Source organism: Oncorhynchus gorbuscha, linkage group LG25 (assembly GCF_021184085.1).
Source record: "Oncorhynchus gorbuscha isolate QuinsamMale2020 ecotype Even-year linkage group LG25, OgorEven_v1.0, whole genome shotgun sequence".
Classification (NCBI taxonomy): domain Eukaryota; kingdom Metazoa; phylum Chordata; class Actinopteri; order Salmoniformes; family Salmonidae; genus Oncorhynchus; species Oncorhynchus gorbuscha.
Genome location: NC_060197.1, coordinates 35,636,084 through 35,658,508, shown reverse-complemented (window position 1 = coordinate 35,658,508; position 22,425 = coordinate 35,636,084). Strand labels below are relative to the sequence as shown.

Here is a 22,425-nt window from a genome sequence, read left to right as displayed (position 1 = left end):
GACGGCTGCACAGTACTGTCTTTTATCGATGGCGGTTATGATATCGTTTAGTACCTTGAGCGTGGCTGAGGTGCACCCGTGACCGGCTCGGAAACCAGAATGCACAGCGGAGAAGGTACGGTGGGATTCGAGATGGTCAGTGACCTGTTTGTTGACTTGGCTTTCGAAGTGTAACCTTTATTTGACTTTATATCCATTTCACATTTCCATATCATAAAACTCATGTCATATACAGTGTCGACGTTTATGATCACTATGTTTGATGTAGTTACAAGATGACATGGCGTCATACCAATGGTTGTTCTGAACAGAATTAACCTATGTCTATTGGGAAGAACATTTGCATAGGACACGCACCTGAATGCACTCATGACTCCTTTCTATGGTCACCAAAATGATCTGTTTCCCTGAATTGCAATGTGAAAGCCTAACACTGTACAATTGTATAACTTAGCTTGGCAAAAGAATAACGTCTCAAATGATTCCGACCTGAGGCGTGTATTCATGGGTTCCAAGGGAAGCCAGGCTTCTCCCAAAAATGTACCAAGGAAAAAATACATACAAAATAATGGATCTTTCATGGCTCTGTGTTTCATCAATTTCCTTGAATTCGCAAGAGAAAGCATTCGAACGAGCAAAACCGCACCCCTCTGTCTCTGTATGTGTAGGCCATCTATCTGATGCTGTCTGGTCAAAAAGAGTTTGACATTGTTGCCGCCTGTAGCATTGAATGCAAGGGAAGCCAGAGAGCATTTGGCCTTCCTTGATAAAAAAGTATAAAATAATAGCCAATCAGCATTGAGCTAAACTGAGTGGGCTCAGCTGTGAATGGTCCTGGAGCACAAAATAAAGTGAAAGGGAAGGCAGTTTGGATTTGGCTTCAGACCAATCAGGTCACAAAAAACTTGAATTGTTGCATTTGTGTTATGTTGTTGTCCTCCGCTGGTTAGCTAGCTAGCTAAAATCATCCCTTTCCTAAATTAGCCAACAATGGAGATAGGGATTTGGACTTGTGGTTTTACGTAATCCTCTGTACTGGCCAATGATTATAACGGTGATTCTGATCCAACAACAAATTCATACATTCATTGTGCCTGAGAGGATGAAAATTCAACATGTAGCTAGATGTTGTATTATGCTAATGTTAACTAGCTGGCCTGGCATTTAATTGCTCATGAAAGGAAGTTAGTTTAGTGAGCAAGTATTTTAGCTTGGACAACAAAACATAAAAGCGTGTAATGTATGACAGTCATAGACTGTTTAGACAACATGAAAGAGAGGAGGATGGCATTGGCGTTCCTCTACAAGTAGGGTGAGTCAACATGCACACACGCACACACACAGAAAAATCAGTACCATGGACACCCACATCTTATTTAGATTAAAGGCGGTATCAGAGGAAGGCCCTAAAAATTGTCAAAGATTCCAGCCACCCTAATAGACTGTTCTCTCTTCTTGATAGGTGGATGGGGGGTGGGGTGCAGGGTTGTGTTAAAAACAAAACAACTACAAGCGTGATTGCTTTACTACCTCAACGGCACAGCTAGGAGAGCTCAAAAAAGCACCTTATAGTTGAAAACTCTTCTTGGAGTCATAAAAGTGCATTGGAATTACTTAGGAACTGTTCACACTTTTAGTTAGTCCTCTCTCTCAAACCCTTGTAATTTTTGTCTTATGTTGCACCTACCCCACATTTTTCAGGAATATTCTTATTTTGTTACTAAATGTATCCAGAGTATTTTAAGATTTCGTTATCAACAAATTCAGTCTTGTGAACTGTTGTGTCATTCATCACCTTTTGAAGAGAGATACATACTTGTTGGGAAACAGGTGGAATCCAATTTATGAAATAAATATTATGATATAAATAATCATTTATGAAGAGCTCATTATGAATGCTGTGTCATCACTCACAGTCATCATGCACAAAATGTCCAGAAGAGTAAATATTTAGAATGCAATACATTTTTTATTTAATATGTTTACATTGATTTTCAGTTCGCAGACTTGAAATCTGGGAAGAGGAAATTCTGGCTATATCACACACAAAAAAACTGTTTCGTTAAGTTGAAATTCATGCACATGTTTTATTGAACAGTAATATAAAATACTTTTTCATAGTTGCGTGTGCATGCTTCATCTGCCAACTGTTTCAAAGTTAAATTACAAAAGCAAAGCTTCATGTCATGTAGTGAAATACTTGGGCATATCAGTTTATTTTTAATTTTTAAAGGTCATGGAGTTTTTTGTTTTATTGATATACAAAGCAGAGTTCCAAATAATAACAATAATCCTAATAATCAAATGACACTTTCTCTGGCACGTGTACAAAACAGAACGACTGTCTTAACCGTTATACGACATTAACAGCTATCGTGCATTTTGAGTTCCACATGTAACCACAAACCTCACAAGAATGGTCAAACATACTAAATTTGACTATGTGCACTTACAAGTGCATGTTAAAAATATGATCTCTCCTCCATGTCAGATAATCAAATGCATCAATTTCAAAAGAAGTTGAGGGAAAAAGCATTATCATGATGTAATTTAATGAATGCCAGTATATGTTCACTAAGCGCACTACATTTCAAAACAGGCCCCGGCAGCCAATGTATTCAATTCATTTATACATTTCCTTTGTTTGAGTTTATAAAACATGCATAGGCAGACACTTTTAGTTTGTCTTTTTTTACACAATATCGGTTCTTTACGCTTACTTTGTTCGCAATACTTTAAAAAGAGAAATTAACATTCACAGAATTCCAGCAAGACACAATAAAATCTCTATCCCCAAAAACATTTTTTTTATATTTGCAAATTATAGATAAATGTAAATTCCAGTTGTGAAATTTCCCCCAAAATAGATATTCATCACCAAGGTAATAATTAGCCATTATACAGAAATCCGGGTCAAAAGCACACACCAAATGAACCTGGGGTAAGCATAATCTGTACAAAACCATAAAACTTTAAAATGTTTGGCATTTCAACAAGGTTGCAACATTCTTTTTTAAGACTGCCTAATTTATCTGAGAGCTATTTTATAAGAGTAGCAAAAAAAGTTATCAATAAATATTCTTTACTTAGTTTGTACACCCTTATGTTAAAAACATTTTTTTAAGTTCTGTCCTGTTTAGTGCTGTATTTTGTAAACGTACAATAGTTAGTAAGAAGTTACACAACATTTTCATATCCAGTAGAACAGGGCTCTCCAACCCTGTTCCTGGAGAGCTACAGTCCTGTTGGTTTTTACTCAAACCCTAATCTAGCGCACCTGATTCTAATAATTAGCTGGTTGATGAGCTGAATCAGGTGAAATACAACTGGGGTTGTAGTGAAAACCTAGAGGAGGTTAATTCTCCAGGAACAGGGTTGGAGAGCCCTGCAGTAAAATGAGTGAGGGGCTTTCATAAAACATCTCCTTTAGGATCTCTTTCTCTTGGTCTCTCTCAGTCTCTCTCTCGTACTGAAGTACAGAATCAAGCACGTCATCACCAGCTTTGAGGAGGCCAAGGGCCCAAAAGAGTGAACAATGCGAAAAACTTTGTCGTTTCTACAAGTTATTTTTTTAAAGGCATACCCAAAGACTAGAGTCTCTCCTGCGGTTGTTGTACTGTAAGTGCCACTTCCTGTGAACACCACTTCCTGTAAGCGCATTCCTGATCTCGTCCCTCCCTTTTCTCCTCCACCCTGCTCTCTCCTCTATTCCGCCCTGTGGCAGACTGCGACGAGGAGGATGGTGGTATAACACCCCACCCTGGTCGCCACAGGCTGCCACCACCACCCGCTGCGGTGGAGTGTGCCCCTTCACTGGATGCTGCTGCTGCTGTCCTTGGCGTCCGTGCCATTGGTCTCCGAGGACAGAGCCTTGTTAAGGGAGTTGAGGCTGGCGTCGGAGGGGAGGCCGTCCCGCCTCGGGGGCATCCGCTCGTTGATGCGGTCCAGGCCCTTGGCCTCCTCAAAGCTGGTGATTTTGTGCTGTGGCGAGAAGCCCTTGATGGCTGGAGGATGGAGAGAGGGAGTGGGGGATGAGGGGAAAATTGATGGAGGGGTGATTTAGAGGTAGAGAACACGTAAAATATGAGGTTAGTTATTTCTGGTTCACATGCCGAAACACAGACACATCAATGTTTTGTTCAGCGTCAAGAATTCAAGGTTAATCAAGTTATGTGATGACAGAATAACAAATGAAAATCTGTTTATGAATTGGTTGGTTATATAAACCATTGCACTGAATGGAAAATTCACTTGATGGTTCGTAGCTGAGCAGAGGTCTAGTGGGTCAACCGACAGAAACCACACCATTTTAACATTATAAATAGTTATTTGTGGGGGAAAAAAAGCGATACTATTTTATCTACTTAGTGTTTTCATATAAAGAACCACAGTATGAATGCAAGCTGAGTGTGTGTACACTGAATATACCAAACATTAGGAACACCTTCCTAATATTGAGTTGCACCTCCCCCTCCCTTTTGCTCTTAGAACAGCCTAAATTCATCGGGGCATGGACTCTACAAGGTGTCGAAAGCGTTCCACAGGGATGCTGGCCCATGTTGACTCCAATGCTTCCCAGAGTTGTGTCAAGTTGGCTGGATGTCCTTTGTGTGGTGGACCATTCTTGATACACATGAGAAACTGTTGAGTGTGAAAAACCCAGCAGTGTTGCAGTTCTTTATACAAATGGTGCGCCTGGCACATACTACCATACCCTGTTCAAAGGCACTTAAATATTTTGACTTGCTCATTCACCCTCTGAATTACACAGGCTTAAGGCTTAAACATCCTTCTTCAACCTGTCTCCTCGCCTTTATCTACACTGATTTGAAGTGGATTCAACAAGTGACATCCGTAAGGGATCATAGCTTTCACCTGGATTCACCTGGTCAGTCTATGTCTATATAGAGCAGGTGTTCTTAATGTTTTGTACACTCAGTGTAAATCTAATACAAGTCTAACTTCTTTCTGCTGAGAAATTTAACTTAGGTTAATAAATTATATTTTACTTTCACATACAATGTATAGGTGCAGTTAAATGTGTTGTTTTACAGGGTCGGCCACAGTATTTACGGCACCCCTGGAGCAAATGAGGGTCAAGTGCCTTGCTCAAGGGCACATCGGCGGATTGTTTACCTTGTTGGCTCAGGTATTCAAACCAGCAACCTTTCGGTTACTGGCCCAATGCTCTAACCACTAGGCTACCTGCTGCCCTTGTAAATGATGAATAACATATCCTATGTAGTTCATTCTGCCTTTTGAAGACAGCAGAGAACTACAATACAATCCATATGAACAATCCATTCGAATCAATTACAACACAATACCAACACCAATTACCGTAATATCTCAATGATATAACCTGATTGACAAAAGGAATACATAATCCGACTGAACTATAGGTGAGTGTCTGGTGCTGGAGGACAATGGGTTTTCATTGTGCCATTGCCTTTCAATCAAGGACAGATTTACAAAAAGTAAAAAAAACACAACTGATTAATCACATAATTGACTCAAACAGAAAAGTGTGCAAGTCAATTATGAGATGGAATTAAGCATTTTGACAATGACATGGGTAAACTAAATGTGTAACTTATTCAATGTGAAAGTGAATGTAGTGTAATGCGGAAGGAAATAGTGTAAAACAGTAAAAACAACAATGCTGCAGCTGATGCTCTCTCTTAAAATAAACCTAAAGATAACTGAGTGCATATTGAATTAGGGCACGATTAAAACACCTGAGGATCCCCAGGACCAGACCTCCCCACCACTGTACTATACAAACAAAACAAAAGGAAATGGAAAAAGATTTTCAAAAAAGAAGGAAAATAGAGTGGGGCCACTAGACTGAAACATACAGTATACCACAAAAAGACTACACTCACATACATAGACACCAGAGGAGGCTGGTGGAAGGAGCTATAGGAGGACAGGCTCATTGTAATGGCTGGAATGGAATCAATGGAATGGTACTAAACACATCAAACACATGGTAACGACGTGTTTGACTCCGTTCCATTGATACCATTCCAACCGTTACAATGAGCCCGTCCTCCTATAGCTCCTCCCACCAGCCTTCTCTGATAGACACTACTACAGAGGTACTTGGTGCTAATCACTTGTTAAGCCTGCTCAGAACATGCAGCAAATTACTAATAAGGGACAAGGGGGGTATAGTGGTTGTGGGCAGCTACATTTTCAGGAAATCCTTTTTTTGGATCAGGGGGCACCATTTTGGAGGAATTACCCATATTATGGAATTCTGGGTGTAGAGAGAGGGGGCTGATGGGACTTGTAGTTGTGTTGCTGCATAGCACAGGTCAGTCACAGGTTATTAGCAGCTCAACAAAGAGAACAAGACACAGAGGAACCACAAGGAAAAAGAGGCAAAAAGAGTCTTGGGACTGATGCACGTAATCCTCTAGGGGGTGCTCAAGAGGAGTCGCTGAACAATTCCAACGTTAATAGCAGCTAGCCAACAAACCGCTATTTACTGCGTAGTTGAGGTTGTTCTTTGTTGCGTGGGTTTGTTTGACAATTTGCTTCTGGAGTTAAAGTCCAATTTGGCTTTTTTTCCGATTTGTTTCTATCGGACGTACTGTATATTAGTGAAAAAACAAAGCACAACTGCAGGTTGTTTCAAAGGGGAAAATCGAATGGCAAGACTGAGTCGGTGGGTGAGTGGGTGCAATGGCATGGGGTGTGAAGATGCAGGTGTGCCATAATATCCTTGGTTGGTGTTTTTTTTATAGAAACCTATGATTGGGCACTATTTAGTGGAGGGGACCAAGAGTCAATTCAGTCTGTAGCGTGGAAGATCTGCGTTTTAGCGAGGTTTAAAATTCATAGGTCATTTCCAATAGAGCAGACACATGCAGCATTTACCGTGAATGCAGTCTCGGCGAACATGATAGCATTGCCTTTAAATGTCAATCACGCTACAACACAGATCTTCTGCGCTATGGATTGAATCCAGCCCTAAACTAAAAACTTTGTGAGAGGGGGGGGGGAGGGAGGGGGGCTACTGTATATCCTAGCAGGTTTAAAGAAAAGTCATGCACTTAATGTCTCACCACCTGACTGATATGAACTTTGTTCCCCTTTAAAACAAATGTCGCTTTTTTGTACTCCCCCCCGTATATTTATTTGTAATATTTTTGGTCTGGTTTTGGTAAATTATTATGTCACAATTTGTTAGACCAAACACCCAACACACTCTGTAACAAGCTACGGCAAAAAGGATGAAAACTCCCATGTCTATTGCGATAAGAAGCAACAGAGAGGGCTGCCGGCCTATTTACCTTCATCTGCCTCAATAGCCTCAATAGTAGCTGAAGAGAAGAAGACGGGGGTTGTAAAACGAATGAGAAGGAAGGTGAGCAGCGAGGAATTCATTTGGTTTTCCCAACCGGTCAATGAGCAGCAAAAAGAGAGAGCCAATGCAAAGACAACAATGTTAAAAAAACTCTCCGTGTTTTTGGGACAGAGGCAACACATGGATGGAAGCAAAAAGAGGGGAGGAGGAGGAGGAGGAGGAGGGACTAGGCGGGTGTGTTAAGACTGACAAAGGAGGAAGGGGGCAGGAAACAAGAAAGGGGATAGACGGAATGGAGCCAGTCAAATACCCATTGTAGACAAATGTGTGGTGTGCTGGTATTTTGAGCTTTGTAAAAAACGTCACCCGTGTTTGAGAAAGGGACAAGAAGCGGTGCTGGACGAATATAGACAATGGACGTCTGGAAGGGGGACACCGTGACAAGTAGGACTGGAGTGGGTTACAATAGTGATTATCAAAGGGGAACAGTGGATGTCTGACGTATCTTCACTCAACAAACTACACACTTGGACGGGGGTGACATGAGGGGTGTTTAACAGGAGTTGGGGTACAGTACATAAAGACGTGTGAGTGAAAACAGAGACAACTCTGCCAAAGTCAAGAATGCGGCTGCAACTGAACAACCGAGACCAAGTAAAAGAAAAGGAAAAAGGTGAAGAACTCTTCAAATGTTCTCGTAAACAGCTATCTAGAACTGTAGCGCAGCCACGTCTTCTGATATGAACTGTCAAAAGAGCAGGACTTTGATACACTTACCACTTACCGTACAAATCCTTCTGTTTTATAGCAATACTTATCACCAGAAATACAGAAATGACTCTGTAGTCAGGTGGTGCACAAACAGACAAATAAATGGGTACGAGTTGCACTGCAAATAAACAAATACTCAGCGGCTACAGCTCTACACTTGAACAGGTGTGTGTTGCTATTGAGTTATAACACAGTACATAATGCACGGGGGAGAGACGTACACACACAGGTAAGTTATAAGGAGGTCCAAATGAAACCAAGTGGTTGATGGATTGCACAACATTGCAGTAGAAGCACATTGCAGACTGTCTCAACAATAGGAGCCTATGGTGAGCTGTGATTCTACCAATGCTGCGACAGAAAATCTCTCGAACGTCACTCTGCCTCCCAAAATGGCTCCTCCTCGCTGCTGCCTCTCCATTGGATGGCTATGGCCCATCGTTGCCTCACTGGGAACTACATGGTTGTTCCTATGCAGTCCGAATCAACAATAGCAGTATATGCATCGGTGTGTGCGTGTGTTTGAGATAAAGATATAGACTACTGGTTAGAGGGCAAACATGTAGAATTTCTGTGGTCAACTTCAGGAAAAGTGAACCCAGAAATAGTGAACCCAGAAATAGAGTGTCAGACGAGAGCAGTGAAGGTGAGAAAACAATACTCTGTAGGCCTACAGTGATTCCTCTTTTAAAAGTTGCTAGCTTACGCCGTGGGACTTAGAGGTCATTTGTGGTTTAGTACGGTACCCTGCGTCACCACTTCATTGCTCGAGACCAAGTTAGAGCACTGATTATGTTTTTGGGTCCTACTGTGTCTCTAACTAACGATGAATGGGCGACATAAACCTAAATAGAAACTGATAATTGTACACAACTTCAGTATTACTTACTAAAACTGTTGCTACACTAATGTTTTTATTATTTTATTTTGTTAGGATTATTTTGCTCTTACTGTAGTACTGTAGGTGACTCCTGACCGGTCACGTTGTACAGCGCCTGAGTGGTGCAACGGTCTGAGACACTGCATACTGTAGCAGTGCAAGCTGTGTTGTTACAGGTTCAATACATGTGCTGGGCTCAACTGGGAGACCCATGAGATGACTGTAGATTTTTGGTTTTTCTCCCTCTAAAAACAGAAATAAATAATTCTAAATAACAAACTGGCTTTATTTACAAATTAGTAACAATGTCTCACCCCATGTTCAAAAATTGCCCTTTTCTCTGCCTTTTTATCACTCATTTTACGTTATTTGAAAACAAAATAATCTCCAAAATATTTAAGGGGCATTGCACTGCACTAATAATGCCGCTGACTAGGGAAACATTCCCGCGGTCCTGTTCTTAATACTCTTTCAAAATGCCAATGTTTATTTAGTTATGGATCCATAATGAATTACTATGGGAATAAATATCACTGAATTATAGAAATGTCCTCCAATCCTTGGAGAGTCACGTTATATTTTTCAACATACTGTAGGCCTACCGTAGTCTTATTTATTTAAAGAGCATATTGAAGTTAGAAGCAAAAGCCTACAAGTAATTTAGCACTGTTTCACGCAGCTCTGAGAGAAGCATGGGGACTGGTCTTGATAAATCAATGAGATTTTTATTTTCACTTAATCTCCGTTTGGGTATTGGTTAGACTTGAATAAAAAATTGAGGGTGCAGAAATGTTATGCTCTTAATGTAAACTTTATTTATCTAGGGGAGTCAGTTCAGAACAAATTCTTATTTACAAGGACAGTCTACTCCTTCCTCCCCGTCGGGGAATTTAACCCCGGTCTCCCACGTGCCCTGCCTGCACGACATGGGGATTCTGTAGCTAAATAGCCCAGTACTGTACTGCCGACTGACAAGTTGTCCAGCGCCATATTTTCCGTTCCATCCTAATGGAAACCCAGAGGGTTTTTCGTTTTCCTTGGAATATAAACACCATAATATTAATCAAATGAATTAAGCAAGTACCAATCAAAAGGTTAGACACACCTACTCGTTCCAGGTATTTTCTTTATTTTTTTACTATTTTCTACATTGTAAAATAATAGTGAAGACATCACAGCTATGAAATAACACATACGGAATCAGTTAAGAACAAATTCTTATTTACAAGTACAGCCTACTCCTTCCTCCCTGTCGGGGAATTGAACCCCGCTCTCTAGTACAGCCATTATTGAAGGTACTTGAAGTCACCGAGAAAATCTGGACATGGCCTGCTCTCCCTTATGTAAGGAATTAAGCACTTTCCCATGTTTACTATATTATGTATTGCTGGCTATGTTTACTTGTCAGACTGCACAGTAGCCTAATAAACAAATGTAGGTGGCTTATATCTTCAAAATGCTTTAAATGCTTTATTAAAGCATATACTGTGCAGTACTGTAATTCTTCATCAGCATCTTTATGCTTTCGTTAATAAAATAATGATAAAAATACTCTTTCAAAATGCAGATGTTGATTTAGTTATGGATCCATAACGAATTACTATGGGAATAAATATCAAGGAATTACAGAAATATTGGAACAAAATTGTCGAATGAAGGCAAATACTATTTTAAACACACATGGTCACGATGTACAGCGTCATTATGGCTATTAGCAGGGCTATATTCTGGCCTTTATAAATATTATTTTGGCCTTTAGTCAGATTACAATCACTCACTGTTGTTTTTTAAAAACAAAATAATCTCCAAAATATATTTTTGTGAACGTCTATTGGAGAAATGAAAATGAAAATGCTCAATTATATTCCATTGACTGAAGTTATTCCATTGACTCAAGTTAGGTGTCTCCAGAAATAAATAAAAACAATTTTTGTTTTTTTTGTAATTTTACCCCATTTTCATGGTATCCAATTGTTGTAGTAGCTACTATCTTATCGCTACAACTCCCGTACGGGCTCGGGAGAGACAAAGGTTGAAAGTCATGCATCCTCCGATACACAACCCAACAAAGCCGCACTGCTTCTTAACACATCGCGCATCCAACCCGGAAGCCAGCCACAACAATGTGTCAGAGGAAACACCGTGCACCTGGCAACCTTGGTTAGCGCACACCACGCCCAGCCCGCCACAGGAGTCACTGGTGCGTTATGAGGACATCCCTACCGACCAAGCCCTCCCTAACCCAGACGACGCTAGGCCAATTGTGTGTCGCGGCCGGTTACTGGGCACGAACCCAGGGACTCTGATGGCATAGCTGGCGCTGCAGTACAGCACCCTTAACCACTGCGCCACCCAGGAGGCCAGAAATAAATAATTCTAAATAACAAACTTGCTTTATTTACAAATTAGTGAGAATGGCTCCCCCAATGTTCAATAATTGCCTTTTTCCTCGCTCACTCTATGTTAAATAAAACAAGATCTCCAAAATATCATTACTTTTTAAACAAAGCGATTATTATTATTATTAATGAATTTAGAATATATATATATAAAAGCCCCTTAGATATTCTCACAGATTCTAATGGAAAATGCCCCTTAGATATTTAATTTAGAATCTTTCAATCCTCTAAATGTAATTATTGGCGGAGAGTCACGTCATTGAAAAATATATTTTTAGATATATTGTAGGCCTACCATAGGCAAAATGAGTATTGGTTACACTACAATTAGGGTGTGGAAATGTTATGCCCCTTACATATTAATTTAGATTTCTCTAATCCTCTTATGCTGTAGCCTACTCCCGACCGTCACGTTGTACAGTTTAATATTTCCCATTCTATCCTAACGGAAACCCTGAGGGTTTAGTTGTTAGTTTTTCTCGGAATAGAAACACCATGATATTAATCCAATGAATTAAGCCAAATTTCTTACAATCAATCCCATGTACTATGTTATTACAAAAAAGGTTTTAAATTCTCTAGTATTGTCAATATGGGAGATTATCAAATGCTTATCAAAGTTGCCCTCTGGTGGTCAAACTATTAACGTAAAAAACAATTAAATAACGTGCCATAGAATGCTGCAGCAGCCCGCAAGGTGTGCTGCAGTATGACACAACATTTAAAGGAGGAACCACTGTACATACTAAAACAACTGACAGAAAAACTGACAGAGGAGACGAACTGACCAAGAGAGCCTGAAGAGAGGAGAGTGAAGTTGTTTGGATTTCTGCCTTGTTTGTGGATGACAAGGTGGACAATATTGATCCCCTTACATCCACAGTTGTTTATGTCAATTCCAATTCATCTGAATCGTAGTCGATCCTTAGCCTCCCTGACTTCTTAGAAATTACTTACAATTTGTAAAATCAAGGTCCACGTTTTTGTTCTATAGAACATAAATAGAAATTCTAAATTGGCTATGTTGTAGCCCGATTCAGTGAGTAGGTTATTCAATTAGACTCATCATCATCTTTGGAAGAAATGTCTTCCCTGTGGAAAAGCATATTTTAATGCTAGTCTGTCACGTAAAGGAGATCGATCGATCGTCAGACTGGTTTTGGGAGTGTTTGGAATTCAACATGGGAGGGTGAATTCTACAATATTCTCACAAAACACTGTTGACAGAATACTTGCACAACAGATTATACCTGTGGTTTCTAGGGAGAGACGAGAAAGAAGAAAACAGACAATATTTGAGATATAACCAGTAGATTGCAGAGAGAAAGGTGGAGAGGGGGGGGGGGGTAAGGAAAGCAAGACAGCATTAGAAGAGACAATGGGGACATAGAGGGTCAATTTCTAACATTTAATATCTGTATTATCTAAAGCCACTCCAAGGGGTGCACATTTTGGTTTTTGCCCTAGCACTACACAGCTGATTCAAATAAAGCTTTATGATGAGTTGATTATTTAATCAGCTGTTTAGTGCTAGGGTAAATAACAAGATGTGCACCGCTTGGGGTCCCCAGAACTGAGTTTGAGGAAACGCTGACCCACAGGTAGTTACATAGTATTTACCACTGCTGCAACTGTGTTCTGTGACATAAAAGTCATATAAAATATAGCAGGTTTAATTATAGACACCCCCCCCACCCAAAAGGCTCAATAAGTTTCAGGTCTTTAAAGTAGATGTACTGCTAATAAAATCTTATATATAACAGTGTGAGGGGTGTTGTGGGCTGGACATGGAGGTCCAGGGCGTTTGTTGTGGGGTTTACCATTCTGGAGCTTCTCCTTGCCCCCGGACAGCACTCCACTGGGCAGCATGCCGGTGGGGGTCAGCCCCTTCAGTGTCAACACACTTTCACTCTCCTCCCTGCAGGGACAACAAACAAACAAATGACACAAAGTTCAGATAGAAATATAGCCCCTAGAACATGTAGGCCTTATAGCAAGCTCATTCCTGCACGTGAAAAACACATTAAGCAACGTTCAGATGGAAATATAACATGCAGAACTGATGCGTTCATGTGAAATAGTGTTTCTCAAGTCTCACGTACTCCCAACATCACACATTGTTATTCTAGCCAGTGGAGGCTGCTGAGGGGAGGACGGCTTATAATAATGTCTGGAACGGATTTAATGGAATGGCATCAAACACATGGAACAATGGTATTTGATACCATTCCACCTATTCCGTCCCAACCATTACCATGAGCCCGTTCTCCCCAATTAAGGTGCCACCAATGTCCTGTGTTCCTATCCCTATACTAGCACACATGATTCAACAAATGTATCTGATTTCTCAATGTTTATGAAAGTTACTGCTCCTATTGCTCCCCAATTGGTAGTTATAGTCTTGTCCCATCGCTGCAACTCCCGTACGGACTCGTCTGTGCCCAGTGGGTTGTTATTAAGACCTGTTTATGTAGACATTTTTTAAATGTAAAACGGCATTCCTGTAATGTACAATGTACTGACTTCTGCCTAGGATCATGTAACTGGGCACATATGATAAAATACATAAACATTGGTATAATGGAAATGCACACCTAGACTTACAGCGATGATTCCTAATAAATACCTTAGGACAGAGAATACCCTCGCCATCTTGCCAATGGCACGGATCTTGTTCCTGATGACCTCCTTGCGTGCAGAGGCTGTGGCACCTATAACACACGCACGCAGGCAGTTCTCAGGGTCAGACAGTCAGGCTGTTTCAAACCAACACAACATGTCTGCTTATCTGGGTGAGGCATTTTCTTTAAGGTGTGTTCATTACCAGACATGAGCTAGTAAAACTTAACACTAAGTTGTGTTTTGTGTGTCTAAGTAGAGCACATGTTTGAGTGACTACCACTGATACAAAGGAATCGTTTCCTAACTGTTTAGTTGACATTTATTTGACACTTGAATCATTTAGCAAATGTTTTTTGCACAGGAGTGTCATATCACATCAAAATACACTATGTAGTATTGAAGTTCAAAGTAAAACCAATCCGAACTTTGAATCTCACTCCACCACTGCGATTCCCTGGTTATGTCTTAGTATGAAAGGCATTCTGAGAAAGAGATGAAGCTTGGTGTTCGATGCATCAGCACCAATAGCCTGTCTAGAGTGACCCTGTAGGCACCAATCGATAAAGTACTCCCTCAAACACTCTGCCTGGCCTAATCAGACATTGAAAAGCACTGCAGATGACCTGCTATCAATTCCCTTTACATTTACATTACATTTAAGTCATTTAGCAGACGCTCTTATCCAGAGCGACTTACAAATTGGTGCATTCACCTTATGACATCCAGTGGAACAGCCACTTTACAATAGTGCATCTACATACATTTGCTAGGACTACTGTTTAATCTGCCATTGCTTTGTGAGGCCCGTGTTATATAATGGTTCTGAACGTAAAAGGTGTAAACAATCTAAAACTGTCATCTTACATGGTCGTGTTCAGTTGGCACGGACTGGAAGAAAACATTTCAACAGAGATAAATGGGGAGGTACTATTTGAAAGAAACGCTTGTTTTAATTTTCTGTTTCAAAAAGTGTTTCTACGGTGTGCCCTAATGAACATCACCCATGTTTCTATTTCTGCTTGGAGAAGAAGAATATAGCTTGGTCAAGAATATAGCCTGGTAAAGAATATAGCCTGGTGAAGAATATAGCCTGGTGAAGAATATAGCCTGGTCTAGAATATAGCCTGGTGAAGAATATAGCCTGGTGAAGAATTTAGCCTGGTCTAGAATATAGCCTGGTCTAGAATATAGCCTGGTCTAGAATATAGCCTGGTCTAGAATATAGCCTGGTGAAGAATATAGCCTGGTGAAGAATATAGCCTGGTGAAGAATATAGCCTGGTGAAGAATATAGCCTGGTGAAGAATATAGCCTGATGAAGAATATAGCCTGGTCTAGAATATAACCTGGTCTAGAATATAACCTGGTGAAGAATATAGCCTGGTGAAGAATATAGCCTGGTGAAGAATATAGCCTGGTCTATAATATAGCCTGGTCTAGAATATAGCCTGGTCTAGGAGCTTGTATGTTGTGACAGGATGACTTTTGTGACCCAGCTTGGAAAGTGGAAGTGAGGTGGAGTGTGAGAGACGGAAATGAATACAAGTGCTTGGAAATATATGGAGAGAGAAGAATGAGTATGCACATAACAGTGAGAGAACTAGTGGAGTGTGTTCCCTTGGTCGGACCACCAGGGACAGTACTGAGTATCCAATCTTCTCACATTGAGCTACAGCTAGCTGGACTTTTGGGAATTCTACACAGGAAAGAGGCGAAGCATATCGAGGACTGACTACCCTGCACTGTTTCTATTGAAGCTATAGGCTAACGCTAATTCACTCAAGTGCAGATAACCGTACTGCAGGTTCGCTGAAAATGTTTAAGCTATGTTTAAGTTACCAGTATTGAAGCAAACACACCGTGCAAGCTGTTCACCACTCAAAACTATACCAGTCTGTTAAAATACTGTGTGACACTTTATTTGGATAGTCCATCTGTAGATGCTCTACAGACTATCAATAGCATTTACACTAACTATCTACTAACCCTAACCTTAACCCTTATCCTAACACTAAACTTAACCCTAACCCATATTCTAACCATAACCGTAACCCTAGCAAGCAGTTGCTTATCAACAGATAGTTTGTTAATATTATAACCATCGGTAGACCATCAATAGATGCAACATTTGGACTATCCAAAAAGTGACCCAATACTGTAGAGTGTCAACATTCTGAGTGAACCTACAGTGCAGTTGACCTTTACCTGCAATTGATTGAATTTTGGTGCATGTCTAAATTTCATATTTTTATAGATTGATTATATATTCTATTTTTACTGATAAATATCAATAACCAAACTGAGCATAAATGTTACAACACATTTACGTCTTGGGTTAGTTAATTGGCTCCCAAAATGCATGTGCAAGAGCAAGCACCAGCACAAAGGTATATTGGCGGTAGAGCTGAGGGTTGTACCTTTCTTGGGGACATATATTAGTTGTCCTTCTCAAGAACACCCCCAGAAGAGAACAGAAAAGACAAGAGAGATCAGTGAATGGCAGAAGAATGACAGAGGAAGCCAAGGAGGAGGAAGAGGAGGTGGAGAGGAAAGAGAGAAAAGGCAAACACACACCCATCAAGGATAAAGAAAAGCAATGGCTTAAAACAAAACTCTGAAAAACAGAAAAGAAGAGAGACAAATTAGATGCGGTAACCACGGAAATAATGAAATGACACAGCATCGGCGAGGGGGAGAGACATGAGAGAGAGACCTAGATGAGAGAAGAGAAACAAATAAATAAATAACGCAAAGAATATGAACATCAACACAATGAATATTAAGCTACTGAAGAAAGACAGTGAAGGAAAGAAAATGAGGAAATGATGAGATGTTAGTCACCAAGGCTGTGAGTGACTAAGAAGTGTCTGTCAGCTATCAACGTTAGGGTCAAGGGTTCGAATCATTCTCCTATAACACACCACTTCCTGCCACACAGGAACAGGATATGACCTATGTTCACTGCTTTATGTTCACTACATACTTCAGTCTGAGACTGCCGTAATTCAAGTCATTTGTAGTGACGTCAAAATGAGGGGCGTTATTCAAATCAAAGTCATCAGCGATTGGATTATCTCTAACAAATCAGAGTAACAAAGCCAATGACACATTTTCAAAACGCCGCTTTACCCACATGTGTTCTGGCTCTCGCCCAACCCATCGGTTTCTCGGACCAATCAGAATGGTCAGAATGTGTCTGTGTCCTTGAAATCTTCGGGGAAGTACTCAGGTTGATGTGGTGCAGCGTTTGGCCGGAGCAGGAAGTTTTGGCAGCCAGGCAAACCAGTGTTAGAGTCAAGGGTTAGAAGCCATTTTCTATAACACGCCACTTCCTGCCATACAGGAACAGGATATGACCTAAGCATTCCTTCCCCCTCCCTATAGAGTTATGGTAACGTGTGTGACTTTGGTAAATAAGAGACGGGATGGAGTATTTAGGGTTTATTGTTCCAAACCATCTCTACCATCTCTACCTAGACAATGCCATTATGTTTTACAACACTGGTCACCAACCTTTTCTGAGCCAAAATCACTTTCGCAGTCAAAAAGAAAGCCGAGATCTACCGCTCAGATTTTTTTTCAACATGACTTGAACAATGTCACATTAACCTAATAAAAACTATTCTGTAGGAATTGTTAGGGCAGTAGGCATAATATACAGTACCAGTCAAAAGTTGACACACTTACTCATTCCATTTATTTTCAATAAAAAAAATCAAACTATTTTCTACATTGTAGAATAATAGTGAAGACATCAAAACTATGAAATAACACATGGAATCATGTAGTAACCAAAAAAGTGTGAAACAAATCAAAATATATTTGAGATTCTTCAAAGTAGCCACCCTTTGCCTTTGTACACTATTGGCATTCTCTCAACCAGTACACTGATAAGCTGTAGAAAGAATATATACATTTATAAGACTTGTTCATAAAATAGAGAATTGTTCATAACCCTGCTATGTGCGGATAGTACGCATCCCCTTCCCATCAAGAATGGTCTACCACATAGCCAGGGTTAAACAAATCTTGAAGGCAATGCAAAAAAAATAAATAAAAAGAGACATAAGTTCTAAATGAGAGGCGACAAGTATAAAGCTCTTGATGCTGGAATGATGAAAATATCTCTAAAACCAAGAGAGGAATTGCAAAAAACTCAAAGAAAAAAACAAAGCAACCGTCTTTTGCACCAAGTACACCAAGAGTTCGGGGAAAATCAAAACAATCCTGAAGAAGCACTGGCATATTCTGCAATCAGACCAAAAAAATCATAGACACCTCTTCAAGGAACCCCCACTGGTGGTCTATAAGCGTAGTCGCAATATTGGAGATATCTTGATATCTTGGTTATCATCTCATGCAAGACCAAGGGAAAAATCTATCTCATCATCTGATCATGTGGGAAAGCCTACGTAGGACAAACGAAAAGACAACTAAAACAACGCAGAGCTCAATCAGGTGTAAGAACATTGACTATCCAGTAGCAGCTCACTATGTTGAAGCTAACCATCCAATCTCCTCCCTCAAATACACAGGCATTGAACATGTTGCTCTATCAAGGAGAGGGAACATCGAGATCATCCTACTACTAAGGGAGGCTTACTGGATATCCTATCTAAAACATTGACCCCTAGTGGTCTGAATATTGACTTTGATCTCAGGCGCTTCATATGAACAATTGTCTCTTTTATGAACAAGTCTTATAAATGTATATATTCTTCCTACAGCTTATCAGCGTAACCAACATGTTCCCCCTGTTGTTGATGCTTATGATTCATTATGGTTGAACCAAAAGATTACATGTAACAAAACAAAATAGAAAACAATTAAATATGTGAAATTTAATTAAACAATAATGTATGTTGGAGGCTAATATTATGTACAATATTCAAATCTGTTTTCATATGATAACAATAGCCAATATATTCAATATGCCATAAACTATTGTTTTTTAACAGTTTCCCTCAATTCATTCAAATTAACTTATTAATTATGACACATCCCTCACTATTGTCATTGGTTACACTAATTGCACTGTTTGCCTACATAACCTGGTTCAAGCATTCATGACATTACCCTGAAGAAGGCACAGTGATGCCCAAACGTTGCTGATTTACTCAATAAATTACTGGGAGTTTATATATTGAGTGTGCAACTCTTTATTTTTGATAGTTTATAGTTAATTCGCCGTTAGTCAGCACCTCCACCTAAAATATTTTTTTATGGGTGTGCGCCAGCTCATGTTTTTTTATTCGAATAGTGTTGAATAAAAACAGTGACAGTGACAAAATAAAAACTTAAACATGAACTCACTCATAAAAACTGCAGCTCTTTGCTGTAATTCTTTGACAGTCTCTCTGTGGTCATGGTTTTAAAAGTTATTCTGTCGGCTAGTATCAAACTTAGCTGTAGCCAGGGTCGTGGAGGCTCTGTAGGAGCAGTGATTTTGAGCTATCTGATTGGCCAGCACAGAAGTCGCACGCAATTTAGCCACAGATCTCCCGGTTTTCCTGGGTAGGTAGAGTTTGTCTTTTCACAAAAATGAAAAGACAATTGTCTAGAATTGTGGAATGTGTTGACTTTTGTAACAAACACACATAGTAGATAATAACCACAACTGAGTTACATAGTGGCTAATAGCTATCCTCCAACATAGGGTGTGTGTGTGTGTGTATATATGTATGTGTGTGTGTATATGTATGTGTGTGTGTGTATATGTATGTATGTGTGTGTATATGTATGTATGTGTGTGTATATGTTTGTGTGTGTGTATATGTGTATGTGTGTGTATATGTGTATATGTGTGTGTGTGTGTATATGTGTGTGTGTGTGTATATGTGTGTGTGTGTGTATATATGTGTGTGTGTGTATATGTGTGTGTGTATATGTATGTGTGTGTGTGTATATGTGTATATGTGTGTGTGTATATATGTGTGTGTATATATGTGTGTGTGTGTGTATATGTGTGTGTGTGTGTGTGTGTGTGTGTGTGTGTGTGTGTGTGTGTGTGTGTGTGTGTGTGTGTGTGTGTGTGTGTGTGTGTGTGTGTGTGTGTGTGTGTGTGTGTGTGTGTGTGTGTGTGTGTGTGTGTGTGTGTGTGTGTGTGTGTGTGTGTGTGTGTGTGTGTGTGTGTGTGTGTGTGTGTGTGTGTGTGTGTGTGTGTGTGTGTGTGTGTGTGTGTGTGTGTGTGTGTGTGTGTGCCCATGCAGGCATCTTGCACTGTCATGTTTCTACTGTGGATCCAAAGAAAGTAAATGCCAAATGTATGTGTTGAGCTGATGATGTTCCATTGGTAGATTTTGCCCTCTAGTGGAAGTATAGTCAATCACAGAGAGAAAGTCAAAAGTCATTTTTTATTTTATTTTTTACCTTTATTTAACTAGGCAAGTCAGTTAAGAAAAAAATATTATTTTCAATGACAGCCTAGGAACAGTGGGTTAACTGCCTGTTCAGGGGTAGAACAGCAGATTTTTACCTTGTCAGCACAGGGATTTGAACTTGCAACCTTTCAGTTACTAGTCCAACACTCTAACCACTAGGCTACCCTTCCTTCCTCCCTTGCCTGACCCATCCTTCCTCCCTTGCCCTATAGACTACCACAGTATGAGTCATAATACACAGTATGAGTCATAATACCCATACAACATAGCGGTCTAACAGGGACATTGTCATTTTTAGTTTTTCCACCATACATTTTTCCAATAGGGGATTTTAGAGACACAACATGAGGGCTGTGTTCCGTGTAGGCTTATTATCCTGGCGTGACATTTTGATAACCATGTAAATATATCTCAGACAAGGTGACTTTTAAAACAATTGGAACCATTTCCCTGTTTGACCACTAGGTTTTATGGGTATTATGACAACTCAACATTGGGGCTCTATTCCCCATTCTCCAATCATTCCAATACTCATATAGAGTGAAGTCAGCAATGTCATGTCATTAGATCTTGCTTTTGAGCTTTTGCTTAAATTACATTTGAATACAGTTTTGGAGTGAAACAGAGAGGGAGCACCTGCGAGAAAGGGAATTGGGCTAATCTAACCTGTCGTGGCAACATGAGAGGAAATAGTACCAGTCAATGGCACACCACACAGACTTACCATCGATCTCCTCGTCTGTCGTCAGCTCATCATTGGAGCAGATGCTTAACACGTTAACCAGCATCTCAGTGACTAGAGAGAGAGAGAGAGAGAGAGAGAGAGAGAAAGGAAGGGGGGGAGAGAGAGAAAGAAACAGAGAGAGAGAGAGAAGACATAAGGGAGAGAGGAAGGAAGGGAGTGTGAGGGAGAGCTAGTACAAGCTAATAGAATGTGAGCCATGTCTAAAATGTGACATCCAACTACAGTGTTTGGGGAATGGTTTGGGGTGTTTCCACATTTAACTACACTCCAGTGGTGACCAGAAAGATGAGGGGAGGGTTGTGTAAGTGGGAGTGGGGTCTTGGATAACTCATAGTTTACACATTGATTAAATTAAACAGAGAATGTAAATTGTAACTTGTCATGCTACTTTAGTACAGTAGATGTCAGCAGCATGTGACTGGGTGTGCTGGAGATTAAAGTGGATGTATGTCACCTTCAGCCTTATGACACATTATACTAAAATACATGCAGTCAAAGATACCGTAAATTCCTTTTGACAACCTTGTGGCGTTATGCTGAATGACATTTGATGTGATAATTGTTAAGGACACATCTCATTTGATATTTTTGGCTGATACGTTAGGCATGACTATATCCACATATACCACTGGGTGTGATAATTGGTCATCTCTATTGCTATTTCTAGTTGTTGTGTTGTTAGGCATGTTTATAGCCACGTAAATATCACACTGCATGGGAGTCCTAATAACAGCCACAACAACACTTTCCTAAAATGTATTAAAATGACTTGAACTTCACATTTGACAGGGTTGTCAACGTGTGGGTGTGTCCCGCTCACCTTTCTCCCCGACAAAGGGGAGGGACCAGGTGAAGACATCCATGAAGTTGGGCAGCCAGTAGGGGTGGGGTGAGCAGTTGAACTGCCTGATGTTCATCACGTTGTTCTCATACTTCAGTACTGCAGCTGTAGGGAACAGGCAAAGACATCATTTAGATGAACTTTAAAAAAAGATGTACTGGTTACTTCAGCCATTTAAGATTCATTACCAAAGAAATGAGGTCATTGATTTCCTCCACATTTTTGAGTACGTACTTATTCAGGGATGTGAAACACTGTATGTTGCAGACAGAAATAGAATGAATAGAGATGACATGATTCTATTCTATCTGAAGACAATCATTTCGGTTCTACTTGATACATTTCTTTCTGTAATTTTACATCCTTCGGAACAGGCCCATGGAGAGGTGTTTTAAAGGAACATTTCAAACATTTACAACTTCATATTCATCATTTCTACTACTACCCAAACATCAACATATGTGAAAATGGCG

At 40.1% G+C, this 22,425-nt stretch overlaps 1 protein-coding gene across 6 annotated transcripts in view; it reads right to left on the bottom strand.

The window, feature by feature from the left end:
* Positions 1–1,949: 1,949 nt before the first annotated feature.
* Positions 1,950–22,425, bottom strand: part of LOC124014618 (serine/threonine-protein phosphatase 2B catalytic subunit alpha isoform) — a 145,908-nt gene continuing 125,432 nt past the window's right edge. The window contains exons 9-16 of one of the 6 annotated variants that reach the window (XM_046329837.1): positions 21,932–22,057; positions 21,091–21,162; positions 16,404–16,430; positions 13,992–14,076; positions 13,186–13,283; positions 12,616–12,624; positions 7,302–7,331; positions 1,950–4,004 (exon numbers count right to left, since the gene is read on the bottom strand). In XM_046329837.1, the coding sequence (XP_046185793.1) occupies positions 3,811–4,004; positions 7,302–7,331; positions 12,616–12,624; positions 13,186–13,283; positions 13,992–14,076; positions 16,404–16,430; positions 21,091–21,162; positions 21,932–22,057 (641 nt within the window). In that variant the 3' untranslated portion in view covers positions 1,950–3,810. The remainder of the gene's footprint in view (positions 4,005–7,301; positions 7,332–12,615; positions 12,625–13,185; positions 13,284–13,991; positions 14,077–16,403; positions 16,431–21,090; positions 21,163–21,931; positions 22,058–22,425) is intronic. The other 5 variants (XM_046329838.1, XM_046329839.1, XM_046329841.1 and 2 more) reach the window with 5 other exon arrangements.